Source organism: Macaca fascicularis, chromosome 13 (genome assembly GCF_037993035.2).
Source record: "Macaca fascicularis isolate 582-1 chromosome 13, T2T-MFA8v1.1".
Classification (NCBI taxonomy): domain Eukaryota; kingdom Metazoa; phylum Chordata; class Mammalia; order Primates; family Cercopithecidae; genus Macaca; species Macaca fascicularis.
This window is the reverse complement of record NC_088387.1, coordinates 68,173,353-68,189,224: the sequence shown is the minus strand read 5'-3', so window position 1 is coordinate 68,189,224 and position 15,872 is coordinate 68,173,353. Positions and strand designations below refer to the sequence as shown.

General features: G+C 38.3%; 1 protein-coding gene across 21 annotated transcripts in view; it reads right to left on the bottom strand.

Annotated features, from left to right (window-relative positions):
- Positions 1–5,156: 5,156 nt before the first annotated feature.
- LOC102121007 (probable G-protein coupled receptor 75) overlaps positions 5,157–15,872 on the bottom strand; it is a 185,407-nt gene continuing 174,691 nt past the window's right edge. For all 21 annotated transcript variants that reach the window (XR_012422384.1, XM_065527093.2, XM_015433442.4 and 18 more), the window contains one exon: positions 5,157–5,846. Coding sequence is in view for 20 of the 21 variants with exons in the window: in XM_065527093.2 (XP_065383165.1) it covers positions 5,659–5,846 (188 nt within the window). In the remaining variant the exon portion in view is untranslated. The remainder of the gene's footprint in view (positions 5,847–15,872) is intronic.

Genomic DNA, 15,872 nt, shown 5'->3' with positions numbered 1-15,872 from the left:
GGCGTAAACCCGGCAGGTAGGGCTTGCAGTGAGCTGAGACCTGGTCACTGCACTCCAGCCTGGGTGACAGAGTGAGACTCTGTCTCAAAAAAAAAAAAAAAAAAAAAAAAAGAAATAACTAAGATCCGAGCAAAACTGAAGGAGCTAGAGACCGAAAAAGCCTTCAAAAAAAAAAGTCAATGAATCCAGGAGCTGGTTTTTTGAAAAGATCAGCAAAGTAGATAGACCGCTAGCCAGACTAATAAAGAAGAAAAGAGAGAAGAATCAAATAGACGCAATAAAAAATTATAAAGGGGATATCAACACCAATGCCACAGAAATACAAACTACCATCAGAGAATACTACAAACACCTCTATGCAAATAAACTAGAAAATCTAGAAGAAATAGATAAATTCCTAGACACATACACCCTCCCAAGGCTAAACCAGGAAGAAGTCAAATCCCTGAATAGATCAATAACAAGTTCTGAAATTGAGGCAGTATTTAATAGCCTACCAACCAAAAAAACTCCAGGACCAGATGGATTCACAGCCAAATTCTACCAGAGGTACAAAGAGGAGCTGGTACCATTCCTTTTGAAACTATTCCAAACAATACAAAGAGAGGGAATCCTCCATAACTCATTTTATGAGGCTAGCATCCTGATACCAAAACCTGGCAGAGACACAACGAAAAAAGAAAATTTTAAGACAATAACCCTGATGAATACCGATGTGAAAATCCTCAATAAAATACTGGTAAAACAAATCCAGCAGCACATCAAAAAGTTTATTCACCATGATCAAGTCAGCTTCATCCCTGGGATGCAAGGCTGATTCAACATATGCAAATCAATAAACATAATCCATCACATAAACAAAACTAACAGCAAAACCACGATTATCTCAATAGATGCAGAAAAGGCCTTTGACAAAATTCAACAGCACTTCATGCTAAAAATTCTCAATAAACTAGGTATTGATGGAACATATTCTCAAAACAATAAGAGCTATTTATAACAAACCCACAGCCAATATCATCCTGAATGGGCAAAAACTGGAAGCATTCCCTTTGAAAACCGGCACAAGACAATGGTGCCCTCTCTCATCACTCCTATTCAACATAGTATTTGAAGTTCTGGTTAGGGCAATCAGGCAAGAGAAAGAAATAAAGGGTATTCAACTAGGAAGTCAAATTGTCTCTGTTTGTAGATGACATGATTGTATATTTAGAAAACCCCACTGTCTCAGTCCAAAATCTCCTTAAAGTGAAAGCAACTTCAGCAAAGTCTCAGGATTTAAAATCAATGTGCAAAAATCACAAGCATTCCTATACACCAATAACAGACAAACAGAGCCAAATCATGAGTGAACTCCCATTCACTATTGCTACAAGGAGAATAAAATACCTAGGAATACAACTTACAAGGGATGTGAAGGAACTCTTCAAAGAGAACTACAAACCACTACTTAAGGAAATAAAAGAAGACACAAACAAATGGAAAAACATTCCATGCTTATGGATAGAGAGAATCAGTATCGTGAAAATGGCGATACTGCCCAAAGTAATTTATAGATTCAATGCTATCCCCATCAAGCTACTATTGACTTTCTTCACAGAACTGGAAAAAACTACTTTAAATTTAATATGGAACCAAAAAAGAGCCTGCATAGCCAAGACAACCCTAAGCAAAAAGAACAAAGTTGGAGGCTTCACTCTCCCTGACTTCAAACTATACTACAAGCTACAGTAACCAAAACAGCATGGTACTGGTACCAAAACAGATACATAGACCAATGGAACAGAACAGAGGCCTCAGAAATAACACCACATATCTACAACCATCTGATCTCTGACAAACATGACAAAAACAAGAAATGGGGAAAGGATTCCCTATTTAATAAATGGTGTTGGGAAAACTGGCTAGCCATATGCAAAAAGCTAAAATCAGATTCTTCCTTGCACCTTATATAAAAATTAAGATGGATTAAAGACATAAACACAAGACCTAAAACCATAAAAACCCTAGAAGAAACCATAGGCAATACCATTCAGGACACAGGCATGGGCAGAGACTTCATGACTCAAACACCAAAAGCAATGGCAACAGAAGCCAAAATTGACAAATGGGATCTAATGAAACTAAAGAGCTTGTGCACAGCAAAAGAAACTATCATCAGAGTGAACAGGCAACCTACAGAATGGGAGAAAATTTCTGCAATCTATCCATCTGACAAAGGGGTAATATCCAGAATCTATAAATAATTTAAACAGATTTACAAGAAAACAACAACCCCATCAAAAAGTGGGTGAAGGAGATGAACAGACACTTCACAAAAGAAGACATTTATGCAGCCAACAAACATATGAAAAAATGTTCATCATCACTGGTCATTAGAGAAATGCAAATCAAAACCACAATGAAATACCATCTCATGCCAGTTAGAATAGCAATTATTAAAAAGTCAGGAAACAACAGATGCTGGAGAGGATGTGGAGAAATAGGAACACTTTTACATTCTTGGTGGGAGTGTAACTTAGCTCAACTCTTGTGGAAGACAGTGTGGCAATTCCTCAAGGATCTAGAACCAGAAATACCATTTGACCCAGCAATCCCATTACAGGGTATATACCCAAAGTATTATAAATCATGCTACTATAAAGACACATGTACATGTATGTTTGTTGTGGCACTGTTCACAATAGCAAAGACTCGGAACCAACCCAAATGTCCATCAATGATAGACTAGATAAAGAAAATGTGAGACATATATACCATGGAATACTATGCAGCCATAAAAAAGGATGAGTTCATGTCCTTTGCAGGGACATGGATGAAGCTGGAAACCATCATTCTCAGCAAACTAACACAAGAACAGAAAACCAAACACCGTATGTTTTCACTCATAAGTGGGAGTTGAACAATGAGAATACATGGACACAGGGAGGGGAACATCACACACCGGGGGCTGTCAGGGGGTGGGGGAAGGGGGAGGGATAGCATTAGGAGAAATACCTAATGTAGATGATGAGTTGATGGGTACAGCATACCACCATGGCACATGTATACATATGTAACAAACCTGCATGTTCTGCACATGTACCCTAGAATTTAAAGTATAATTTTTTTTAAAAATGTAAAGATTGTTTTAAAAAAAAAAAAAAAAGCAAAATAATTACATTTGCAGCAACCTAGATGGAATTGGAGACCATATTCTAAGTGAAGTAACTGAGAAATGGAAAATCAAACATCGTACGTTCTCACTCCTGAGTGGAAGCTAAGCTATGAGGATGCAAAGGTGTAAGAATAATACAGTGGACTTTGGGGACTCAGGGAAAAGGGTGAGAGGAGGGTGAGGGATAAAAGACTACACACTGGATACAGTGTACACTGCTTGGGTGACGGGTGCACCAAAATCTTACAAATCACCACTAAAGAACTTAGTCATGTAACCAAATGTCACCTGTTCCCCAGTAACCTATGGAAATTTAAAAAAAAGAGAGAAATTTAAAAAAACTTTAAACATTCTACATATATTTTCCCCCAAGAAAAAGCTGGGTGCTATCCTACAAATCAGAGATTTAGGGTTTGGAAAATAAACATTATGACATTTAAAAAATACTACACTATATACACAGTTTTGGAAATTCTTTATGAAATTATCAGAATTTCCACCTGGTTTTCTATATGCAAACTTATTTCTGCCTGTACACCCACATTCAAACTCTTACCTCCACCCCACAGGCAGTTCTAGTCTGAGGTAACAGTTCAGTCGTACCTTTGCGTCTTAGCAATGTCATCCTTGTTTGGTCCACCTTCATCACTGCTTTTGCCTACCACCAAAGGCCTATCAGAAATGGGCATGGCTGACCCACTCTCATCTATTTTAAGCCACAGGATCCCAACAGGACAGAAGACTTTGCCTCCTTGGACCTCATCTCAGGTAGTCTACTCTGACAGTAATGCTCTCATAACCTTTCTCTCAAGGTCATTCTCTATAGCCTGTTACCACGGCTCACTTGATCCAGTGTTTAGTTCTTCCTGACTCTAAATTTAGATCAAGCAATTGTAAAAACCCATGAGGTGGCGCCTCATTAACCTAGGATTCTGAGGTCTTTATTTCATGGACTGTTTGACAGCTTATCTAGATAATAAGAAGGAAAAACACCATAATATTAATAGAACTTCCTATTACTGCTTCATAGGAACAAAGCTGCTCAATGATTCTGGAGCTGAATGGAGCCTGAACTTTATATATAAATACTAACCAACTCAGTAATATCTACTCTTTTTTCTTTTTCCTTCCTTCCTTCCTCTCCTTCCTTCCTCTCTCCCTCCCTCCCTCCCCCCCTTCTCCCCTCCCCTCCCTTCCTTTCCCTTCCCTTTCTTTTCCTTTCCTTTCCTTCTTTCTTTTCTTTCTTTCTTTCCAGACGGAGTCTCGCTCTGTCTGCCAGGCTGGAGTGCAGTGGCGCGATCTCAGCTCACTGCAAGCTCTGCCTCCCAGGTTCACACCATTCTCCTGCCTCAATCTCCAGAGTAGCTGCTACTACAGGCGCCCACCACCATGCCTGGATTTCTTTTGTATTTTTAATAGAGACGGGGTTTCACCATGTTAGCCAGGATGGTCTCAATCTCCTGACCTCATGATCCGCCTGCCTCGGCCTCCCAAAGTGCTGGGATTACAGGCGGGAGTCACCATGCCCAACCCCTTTCTTTCTTTGAAGATGGTGCCACAGACATGCCCCTCTCAGTCTCCTGATTAAAATCCTAATTGTGCTAACATGCTCATTTATCTCAAAACTGAAACCAATTTTTTTTCCCAACTGAGCACGTCTTTGAGTTTAGGGCGTTCTTGCCTTTGCAGATTAGAATTGGGTGGGTTGGTGGTGGTTGTTTTTTGTTTTTGTCAAACAATAAAAAGAAACTGGAAGGGAAAACCCAGCAATATGCTTGATTTTCTATATTCTTGTAAAATAATTTTTTCCTGTGAGTTTACATGTGAAAAGGCAATGAGTATCAATTCTTCATAAAAGTGACTGAATTACCCTGGGGCAGAGGTTGCAGTGAGCTGAGATTGTGCCACTGCATTCCAGTCTGGGTGACAAAGCAAGACTCTATCTCGAAAAAAAAAAAAAAAAAAGCGATTTAATTAGGAGATGAAATGAACTGCGATAAAATAGGAAAACGTGTTCTTTAATAAACATAAGACATCTTCAAGTCTAAGTAAAATAATAACAACAACAGATTCTACACCACAGTTGTATACACTTCCAGTGAAGCTTTATGCATTCCATTCTGAGCTCCCAGCACCAGGTAAACACGAATCATAGGTGGAAATATGCCATGTTTAGCACTAGAAGCAACATCACAGTTTATTAGCAAAATAAAGCGGAAAATGGTCAGGTAAATAAATATTACAACATATAATGTACTGGTGATGAAGCTGCAATAAAGTAATATAAGTGAGATTTACTTTTCTTTTTTTTTTTTTTACTGGGAAGGCTAGTTGTAAACATAAACATTCACATTAAACTACTAGCCCCCCAAAACCTAACCTATCTCACAAACAATAATCATCTTTTGACTATAAAATCATAAAACCTTGTACTCCATGGCTCTTTTGTCTCGATGGTTTTTCAGAGGAAAAAATGAGCTGTGATAAGTAGTTTCACAGATTTATCCATCTTGAATAGCTGCCAGTTCCGGAACCTCATACGTCCTCAGAACATCTTCATAGAGCAAATAATTATGTAGGCTTCTGGGAAGCGGCAACTCACTAATATAACTGTCAGACCGTAGACGTTCTGATTTTAGACTGGACCGAATTTCCAAACGACAAAGATGGGTCAGGGATGGAATAGTGGCTGGAGAAACAAAAAAAGCAAGGTGAAACTTTTTTTAAACAGAAAGATGTAATAGTACATTAAGGGAAATTCATTTTTTTTTCTTTTTCCCAACTCTTAGTAATAAAAGTGATATATTGCTTAGAATTACTTTGAAAGAAGACTACTTGGAGTCAGTATGACCACAATAAACCTTATTTATTCTTTTCTACAGCCTTCAACTGGCTCCTCTCCCTTCAGTTGTTGGCCACACATTTAAAGTCAGTATCCAGGGCCGCAAACACTAAATGCTCAAATTCTAAAGATCTGTCAATAACTGCACTTAAGAAATGGATGAACCAACTTTAGAAATGGTAGAAGCTCACGGTAGCAAATGCTACCTTTCTCTTAATCTATTTCATTACAAATGGTTTCCAGACCTATCACATCAAGTGAATAGATGTACAGCTTGCAAGTTTTCCTTTTTAACCGTAACACAGAATGAAAATTTTTAATTGGCTCTGAGAGAAAGGGAGTATTTACTGAGTGCCTTCTATGCAATAAGCCCAAATACTTCACTCAAACTCTTTTTTTAGCTTCATTAACTTCATGAGGTATATATTATCAGGCTATTGTAGAGATTTAAAAAAACAACTTTCCAAAGTCACAGAGCTAGTAAGAAGCAGAGCCAGGATTCAAACTCAGATCTATCTGAACCCAAAGCGTGTGTGTGTGTGTGTGTGTGTGTGTGTGTGTGTGTGTGTGTGTGTGTGTATGTGTGTGTGTGTGTGTGTGTATGTGTGTGTATCTGCAAGGCACTGCAGCCAAAAGCTAATTACCAATTAAAGGACAATCCACGTGCACATAATTAAGAACTGTATGATAGGCCAGGCATGTTGGCTCACGCCTGTAATCCTAATACTTTGGGTAGGCCAGGCGTGATGGCTCATGCCTGTAATCCCAGTATTCTGGGAGGCTGAGGCGGGCAGATCACCTGACGTCAGGAGTTCAAAACCAGCCTGACCAACATGGTGAAACACCGTCTCTACTAAAAATACAAAATTAGCTTGGCGTGGTGGCACATGCCTGTAATAGCAACTACTAGGGAGGCTGAGGCAAAAGAATCACTTGAACCTGGAAGGCGGAGGTTGCAGTGAGCCGAGATCACACCATTGCACTCCAGCCTGGGCAACGAGAGCAAAACTGCGTCTCAAAAAAAAAAAAAAAAAGAAAATCATATGATAGCAGTTTCATTTTCCAAGATGAAAAGTGTTAAATAAAGAAGTTAATGTCTGCTTTTATGTGAATCGGACCTAAAGCCTTTTGTTAGTTCAAGAAATCTTTTATAAATCCCTGTGAAATGTAACAATGATTAACAGACCAGGATCAGAGCATCAAAGACAAGTACTATCAAGAGCACAGCTGATACCAGACCAGCTAGTCTGATTCCAGGTCTAGGGTTCTTTAAACTCTAATACCCAAAGGGCTTGAGACAAATTAATTCTCTAACATCTTCAATATCTTCCAAGCCACAGAAGTTAACTTATCATCATTTTGGTTTACTAGTTTAGGTTTAGTTTATTCAGAATTAAAGAAATCACTCAAACTGGTGTTTTAAAATGCCAAATAAGAAAGCAGAAGTTATCAATTTTGTACATAAAATCTGAGTCTAAGCTGGGCATTTTCTTAAACCATGAGTCATAGATTCCCTATTATAAATAATAAGATTACAGTATCTATAGTATATAGCACATTTATTTCCAACATTTTTCATATCCATATCTTACTTAAATTTGACCCTTTTCTATAAACTTAAAGGAGAAATGATGGTTCTCACATGAAAGATGGGAATACACAGGTAAAGGGGCCACTGGACGAAGTAGCAGGAATACATACGGAAAGCACGCCCAAGCTGCAAACACCACAGTTTTCCCAAGGTTTAAGTAGATTGACTATGTTCAACTATCAAGTATAAGGAAGCCTTCTTAGGAGGATCATGAACAATAATTGGTCAGTTCATAGAAACTCACCTTAAAGCAGGTGACCAAAACACCACACATACTTTAAACATTCTAATTTAAAATGGATACATGAACCACATCTAGAATGTAACATCTTAGGCTTGCAGTTTATTTATGTATTTTTTACTCACCACTATATAAATAAGGACATAGTTTCACTTTCTTTAAGTTACAGCATGGATTTAAACGCATGTATGAAACAAGGTGAGTGCATAATCCTTCCATATTTTCACAGGCATTTCCGCTTTCAGTTGTTGTAGCCACATCTAATTCAATATCTATTTCTGTTCTGTGCTTATCTATATCAAGTCTTTTTAAAGGATTCTACTTTTCCTTAAAAGAAACAATCATTCTCTTTTCACACTCACAATTCATTAGCTTGTGCAATCTGGAATTATTCAACTACAATTGTTGGGAGCAGGCCCCCCAAAATCTGGCCATAAACTGGCCCCAAAACTGGCCATAAACAAAATCTCTGCAGCACTGTGACATGTTCATCATGGTCCTAACGCCCAAGCTGGAAGGTTGTGGGTTTACAGGGATGAGGGCAAGGAACACCTGGCCTGCCCAGGGCGGAAAACCGCTTAAAGGTGTTCTTAAGCCACAAAATATAGCATGAGCGATCTGTGCCTTAAGGACATGCTCCTCCTGCAGATAACTAGCCCAACCTATTCCTTTAATCCGGCCCATCCCTTTGTTTCCCATAAGGAATACTTTTAGTTAATCGAATATCTACAGAAACAATGCTAATTACTGGTTTGCTGTTAATAAATACGTGAGTAAATCTCTGTTCAAGGCTCTCAGCTCCGAAGGCTATGAGACCCCTGATTTCCCACTTCACACCTCTGTATTTCTGTGTGTGTGTCTTTAATTCCTCTAGCGCTGTCGGGTTAGGGTCTCCCTGACCGCATGGTCTCAGCATACAATAATATGCACAATGTAATAAAAAGTTTCAGAAATAAACATAACTGCTGTTTGGTAAGCACACACCTCTGCTGGTAGGAACACTGGCATTCTAGAGTGTAGCTGGCCAGCTGCAAACACAGAGCATGCCAATAGACACAGTCAGATGGAAATGAAAGAAAACATGACAAGACTGGTTAATCCAGTGTGTGTTTTTAAAGTGAAGTTGGTGAAGAGAATTTCTACTTATATTCAGTTAGAGTTTAACAGGCATCTGTTAAATTGAATCTCTTCATTCTGCACATTCTTAGGAACATGAATACTTATTACACACCCAGAAGAAAGATAAAGGACGGCTGTGCAACCCGGAGGAGAGCTGCTCCTTGGAGATAAGGGATCCTTAATGATGCTCCAGCTTCTCAGAGTGGACAGACTACACTGGCTTAAAATTCTATAGGCTGACTGGGAAGAGTTCCTCCACATGCCCTAACACTTCATGTAGCACTGACCAGCTTGTCTAGGTTACATGACTACATCACTGGGGGTCTATCTTTAAAGCTTAATAAATCATTTGTTGATGCTAATTATGTGTGTAGAAGTTTAACCATGAGTGATCAAGCCACACTAGACCAGTTCGGCGTTTGTTAGGAGAAACTTAAGTGACTTGCCCACTGAGATGTTGCACACCACAACATAGCTGTTGTTAACTAGATCTAAATGATTTGACTCCCAGTCCAGGGTTCTTTAAATTGTGACAAGCTCAATATAATTCTCCAACATCTTCTAAACCACTGAAACTATCATAAATTTTAGAATATCTTTCCATTTAACAATAAAAAAGGAAAAGTATAGCTACTTCAGGTATTGGTTCAACTTTCAATTGCACCATTTTGGTTTTCCTTCTAAGAGCACAACAGATCACTGGCCTAATGAACAATTAGAGGTAAGAACTATGTTCAGCTGAACTGAGGGAGTCTTTCATGTGTAGATTGTTAACACAGACAATAATATGCCTGTCAGTGCCATTTTAGTTTAATATGCCAGTAAATACTAAGAGAATTTTATAACCATATATGCAATATTTCAAAGCGTACAAAATCCCTTTGAAAGTTTTAGTGACGCATAGTATTTCCAGACATGTTGCCACTAGGCTAGAAGATCAAGTCATGCCTTGAATTTATAATACAAAAAGGCCACAGAAACGGTATGTAAAACTTACTTTCATGAAACCTATTAAAACTATATTTTAGTTTGTTGAATAAAACTCCATGTTCTTGGATTATGGCAGTGACTGTAACCTAGAAAATGATGTCTGAAACCATGCCACACTTTTAAGTCACTTTTCTGACCCAATCATTTTTATTCAGTATGTTAAACTTAGTTTATCTATAGATCTAGCAGACAAGTAACATTTAACTTTTAATTCCTATACAGAATTCCTCTATTTTGTTCATTTTGTTATATGTACTGGCAGAACAATCAAGATAGAAGACTACATGTTGTTATATAAAGTTTTGTTAAAATCAAAAGCAGACACAATGATCAAATTAAACATCACAATTCTTAATTCATTATGCTCACAAATGCCAACTTTACTATAGCACAAAACTATATCTATATCATACACACCCACTGTATTTTTACATTCATCTCTAGTCTGTCCTCAGGCCAATGTTCAAATGACCTATTTGCCTGAACTACATTTCTCTGGTTTCTTTGAAATGTTTTGCACATCAAATGTATTTATCTGACTTCTGAGTCATCTACTACCATTTTTATTTTCATCATTAATATATTGTCTTTCTGGTTGGCTTCCATCCTTTTGTTCCCAATTTTTCTTAATTTACTTGTGTTGTCTCTCTCTCTCACTGACTATAACTAAAACCGCTAGAGAAAACACACAAAAGACGACTACTTGAGGACTCTGAAAAATAAGTAGTAGATTAGGACATGAAGTCAAAACAACAGGAATGACCAGTATAGACGAATGACCAGTATAGAGGCAATGAATGGATTCAATGGAAAAGCACCATCTAGTAGTAACACCTGTGCTGGCGCTGACTATTAACTAGCTGTGTGACCTTGGGCAAGTCATCTAAATATTCAGACTTTCAGTTCCCCCTCCACAAAATGAGAATAATGCCTCATCTACAATATGGGCATAATGACACTTCCCTGCATCAAAAGGCTGTTGAGGAGGTTCAAGTTGGTACACATTTGCAAAAGCATTTTATAAAGTGAAATACCACACAAATCCTAGGCACCACATAATCTACTGATCTCGGCCGGGCGCGGTGGCTCAAGCCTGTAATCCCAGCACTTTGGGAGGCCGAGACGGGCGGATCACGAGGTCAGGAGATCGAGACCATCCTGGCTAACACGGTGAAACCCCGTCTCTACTAAAAATACAAGAAAATTAGCCGGGCGAGGTGGCGGGCACCTGTAGTCCCAGCTACTCGGGAGGCTGAGGCAGAAGAATGGCGTGAACCCGTGGGGGCGGAGCTTGCAGTGAGCTGAGATCGCGCCACTGCACTCCAGCCTGGGGCACAGAGCAAGACTCCGTCTCAAAAAAAAAAAAAAAATCTACCGATCTCCAAATGTTTTGATTACACACTAAATTAGCAAAGTCTCTGAGCACAGAACCCAATGTATATGTTTTACATATAAATTATATGTATACTACTAACCAAACATTATTTGTACTATAAAATAAAATTAAAATAAGCCAATATGAAATATTTTAAATAATTTCATTTTTAACTAAAGGTATAAGACTCCATTAAATATTAATATTTTAACAAGAACATGGTGATTGACTAGGCTTTATTAATTTAATTCTTAGTGATCTAGCAATTCCAAAAGTTGGTTCTAAGCCCAGTTTATTCTGATACATGGATGTAGCTGAAAAAACGTCTAAATGGGAGAAGTACATTATGGCTTAGCTGAACTAAACCAGGATTCTATTCTAGCCTATCTAGCAATTATGAAAAAGTTATTGTCAAAATTAATCTGGTAAATTTCTATTTTTTCCTGATATCAATTAGCTTATAAGCTAATTAGAAAGTTTTGCATTTTTACTAAATGCAATTCAAAACAGAGGGGAACTATTTCCAAGTGTTTTAAGTATGTCAATGTAAGAGTTTTTCCAGGTGATATATACTACTTTTCGCAAGAAAATCACATAACAATAAAAGTATTTCCTAGTACCTATTTTCAAAATCATCTCCACATAGTAAAAGTTTCTTTCAGGGCTTGGCTTTAACTTGTGTTGGGGGGCATGGAGGGGAGTTCCTTTCAGAAGGCAGTTACCTTCTCACTCAGTTAAAATGCCATCTCTTCCCTAAATCAACAGAATTTTTACAAAATATGTGGTAGGTTGCAAAGTACTGACAGTTATTTATCGCCAAGAAAGGAAAAGCTGTATTTTTGTAAAAGAAAAGCACATAATTTATCTTTGAATTTAACGGTTCTTTTATATTTTGTATCACAGATAATGAACAAAACTTTGGATGTATAAACAATAATTATGGTCACTCCCACCTCATTATAAAGTACTGCAAAGACCCTAATATATTTTAAAGGTCACGTTTTTAAAAACTATCCACAATGACACTACTTCGTGCAATTCTGGATTCATCTCTTTTCCTGTACTAGCCTATGAATGATGCAGTAAACTCATTTCCTGTTATCTCCATTACCTTACATTTGGATAAAAGCAGCCACCACTCCATCAATGGTCATTCTTACATAGCTTTTCCAAAACACATCTTTCTGTTAAATAAGCCATTACTGTTGCCAATACAGCCATGTGCTGCGTAAGGATGTTTTAGTAAACAATGGGCCACATATACGATGGTGGCCCCACAAGATTATAATGGAGCTGAAAAATTCCTATTGTCTAGTGATGTCACAGGTGTCATAACATCAATTAATTTTTTTACAAATTTAGTGTGGCCTAAGTATATGGCGTTAAAGTATATAGTAGCATACAGTAATGTCTGAGGCCTTCACATTGACTCTCCACTCACTCACTGATATCGCCCAGAGCAATTTCCAGTCCTGCAAGTCCCATTCATAGTAAGTGCCCTATACAGATCTACCATTTATTTTTTTACCTTTTATGCTGTTTTGTTTGTTTGTTTTGCTTTGCTTTGAGACAGTCTCACTCTGTCGCCAGGCTGGAGTGCAGTGGCATGATCTCAGCTCACTGCAACTTTGCCTCCCGGGTTCAAGCGATTCTCCTGCCTCAGCCTCCCAAGTTGCTGGGATTACAGGCGCCCGCCACCACGCCCAGTTAATTTTTGCATTTTTGGTAGAGACAGGATTTCACCATGTTGGCCAGGCTGGTCTCGAACTCCAGACCTCAGGTGATCCGCCCACCTCGGCCTCCCAAAGTGCTGGGATTACAGGCGTGAGCCACCACGCCCCACCTATGCTGTATTTTTACTGTATTTTTCCTATGTTTAGAAACACAAATACTTACCAATGTGTTACAATTGGCTATAGTGTTCAGCACAGTAATATGCTGTACAAGTTTGTAGCCTAGGAGCAATAGGCTATACTATGTAGCCTCAGGTGTGTAGCAGGCTCTACCATCTAGTTTACATAAGAATACTTTATGATACTTGCACAACGACAAAACTACCTAACAAAGCACTTCTCAGACTGTATCCCCATTGTTAAAAACACCTCACTGTATCTCTTCTCTGGTGCATTTTTCCTTTAGTGGCTCTTAAAAAATTGTCTATTCTCTCACTGAAACAGAATCTTAACAAATACCCTAAGTTGTAACATGTTATAAATACCACAAATCTCCTTCCAACTTAGTATACCAAACTTTCTATCTGCAGGGTTTTTCTAAAAAAAACTCTTCTTTAATGCTTTAGTAATGTTTTCTATGCTCCTTTAACAACATTTGCTAATAAGGAATGCATTTTGTTTTGTCCTCATATTATTTCAGCCAGTTTTACTGTGGCAGGAAAGACATGTGTTTCCCCAGTGGTCTGTGACTTTTTGTCTTTTGCTATTGAATAAGAAAACTCAAAAAGAGCTCTAAGCCTTTATCATTATGGTTAGTAAATTTTGTAAAAAAATAATGGACTGGGTATCCTAAGACTTAAACATTGAGAAAAAAAAATCAGTGCTTGTCCTCATGTTCCGAATGTGTACATTACAGTGTCTTGCTGAGTATGGTTCTTTCATTAGCTAATTATCTCAAGGCACACTACATGTTAAGGACAAGGCTCACTGTTAAAGTAAAGGTGAGACTATATTTCAAATACTTTCTTGATAATTTTAAACTTCTTGTCAGTTGCAATTAGGTGGTAGGTAGTCATTTCTATTTTAGCTCTTTTTAGCTTTTTAAAATTTTTATTATTTTATTGTACATATTTAAAGTGAACAATGTGATGTTTTGTATGCTTATGTTGATATACCTACCATAATGAAGTGATTACTATAGTCAAACAAATATTAATATACCCATCATCTTATATAGTTCATATAGTTACCTTGCTGGTGCGTGTGTGTGTGCGTGTGCGCGCTCATGTGTTTGTGTGTGGTGAGAGTGCCTAAAACTTACTATCTTGGTAAATTACCAGTACACAACACAGTATTTTTAACTACAGTCCTCATGATCTCTAGAACTTCCTCATGCTACATAACTGCAGCTTTATACTGTTTGACCTACATCTTTTCATTTTCCCCACCACCAACCCGCCTTCAACCTGGTAACCCAGGTGGTCATCATTTTTATCACATAACATGCCTGGTAAAGAACAAGAGGATGCAGCTCTACAGTGATTACGTTGGTTCACTTGTGCTTGCACTTTTAATAACACTATTTCCTTTTAAGGAAATCCTTTTAAGGATTAACCTGGAGAAAGGGCAATGGCTGACATTTCACATAATCTAGCCCTTCTTTATATAAGAAATGGTGGGTCCTAAAATTCCACAATCTCCAGTAGATACAAATAATGTGTTTTTAGACGCTTCATCCAGTGCCTTGGCCTGATCCTGTGAGGGACTGTCACATGGGAACTCCCTCAAAAAGGGTCATGACAGATAGAAGAGGCAACAGGGATGCAGAAGTGAGGTTCTGGTGCTATCTTTACAACAGCCTTTTTTAAGCCTCCTTATTATCACATGATTCTGCTCCCCTTCCCTTTCTGAAGTATCAGGGAGGAAGCCTCTTGAAGTGCTACTCTCTATAGCTTCCTTTGATCATCTTGAGAACCAAGAGGAAACTTGGGTAAAATGAGAGCTCTTGTGGTTGGGTCAGTTCTACCTCTGGATGGTTATTTTAATTTTTAAGGTTCTAAATTCTGTAATTCAGGCCTACCAAGAAAGACAAATCATAAAGAAAATAAAAGGTATATCTCATTGTCAAACCAAGGACCATGAACTCTGCCTTAACCCCTTAATTTTTCACCCACTGCCCCAACACTCTCCTCAGAGCCATGGTTTTGTACCTTTTATATATTGGTCACCTTTAATTTTTTCATGTTCAACGGAGCTGTCATCTAGGCAGCTGCAACGAGAAACCTTTCCTTCTAATCTTGTTCAGTTCCCTAAGAAGTTGGATGATATTTAATACTAGCTTTTTCATAATACTTATTTCAGACAGGAACCTAGTAAACATCCTACAGTCTATAAATAAAGTAGTTATGTGGAAAGAGTGGGATGGGCTTTCAAACCAATACTGGTGATCTCATACTTAGAACATGTAAAAAAAACCTCTGTTTACTCTAAGGCCATAATTTCTCCTTTTTTTTTCTTTTCTTTTTTTTTTTTTTTTTGAGAGACAGAGTTTCATTCTTGTTACCCAGGATGGAGTGCAATGGCAGGATCTCGGCTCACCACAACTTCCACCTCCCAGATTCAAGTGATTCTCCTGCCTCAGCCTACCAAGTAGCTGGGATTACAGGCGCTCGCCACCACACCCAGCTAATTTTGTATTTTCAGTAGAGACGGGGTTTCTCCATGTTCGTCAGGCTGGTCTCGAACTCCCGACTCAGGTGATCCGCCTGCCTCGGCCTCCCAAAGTGCTGGGATTACAGGCATAAGCCACGGCGCCTGGTCAATTTCTCCTTTCTTAACGTACCAATGGACATGATGGTAACTTTAAAATAGTTTTAACAGCAAA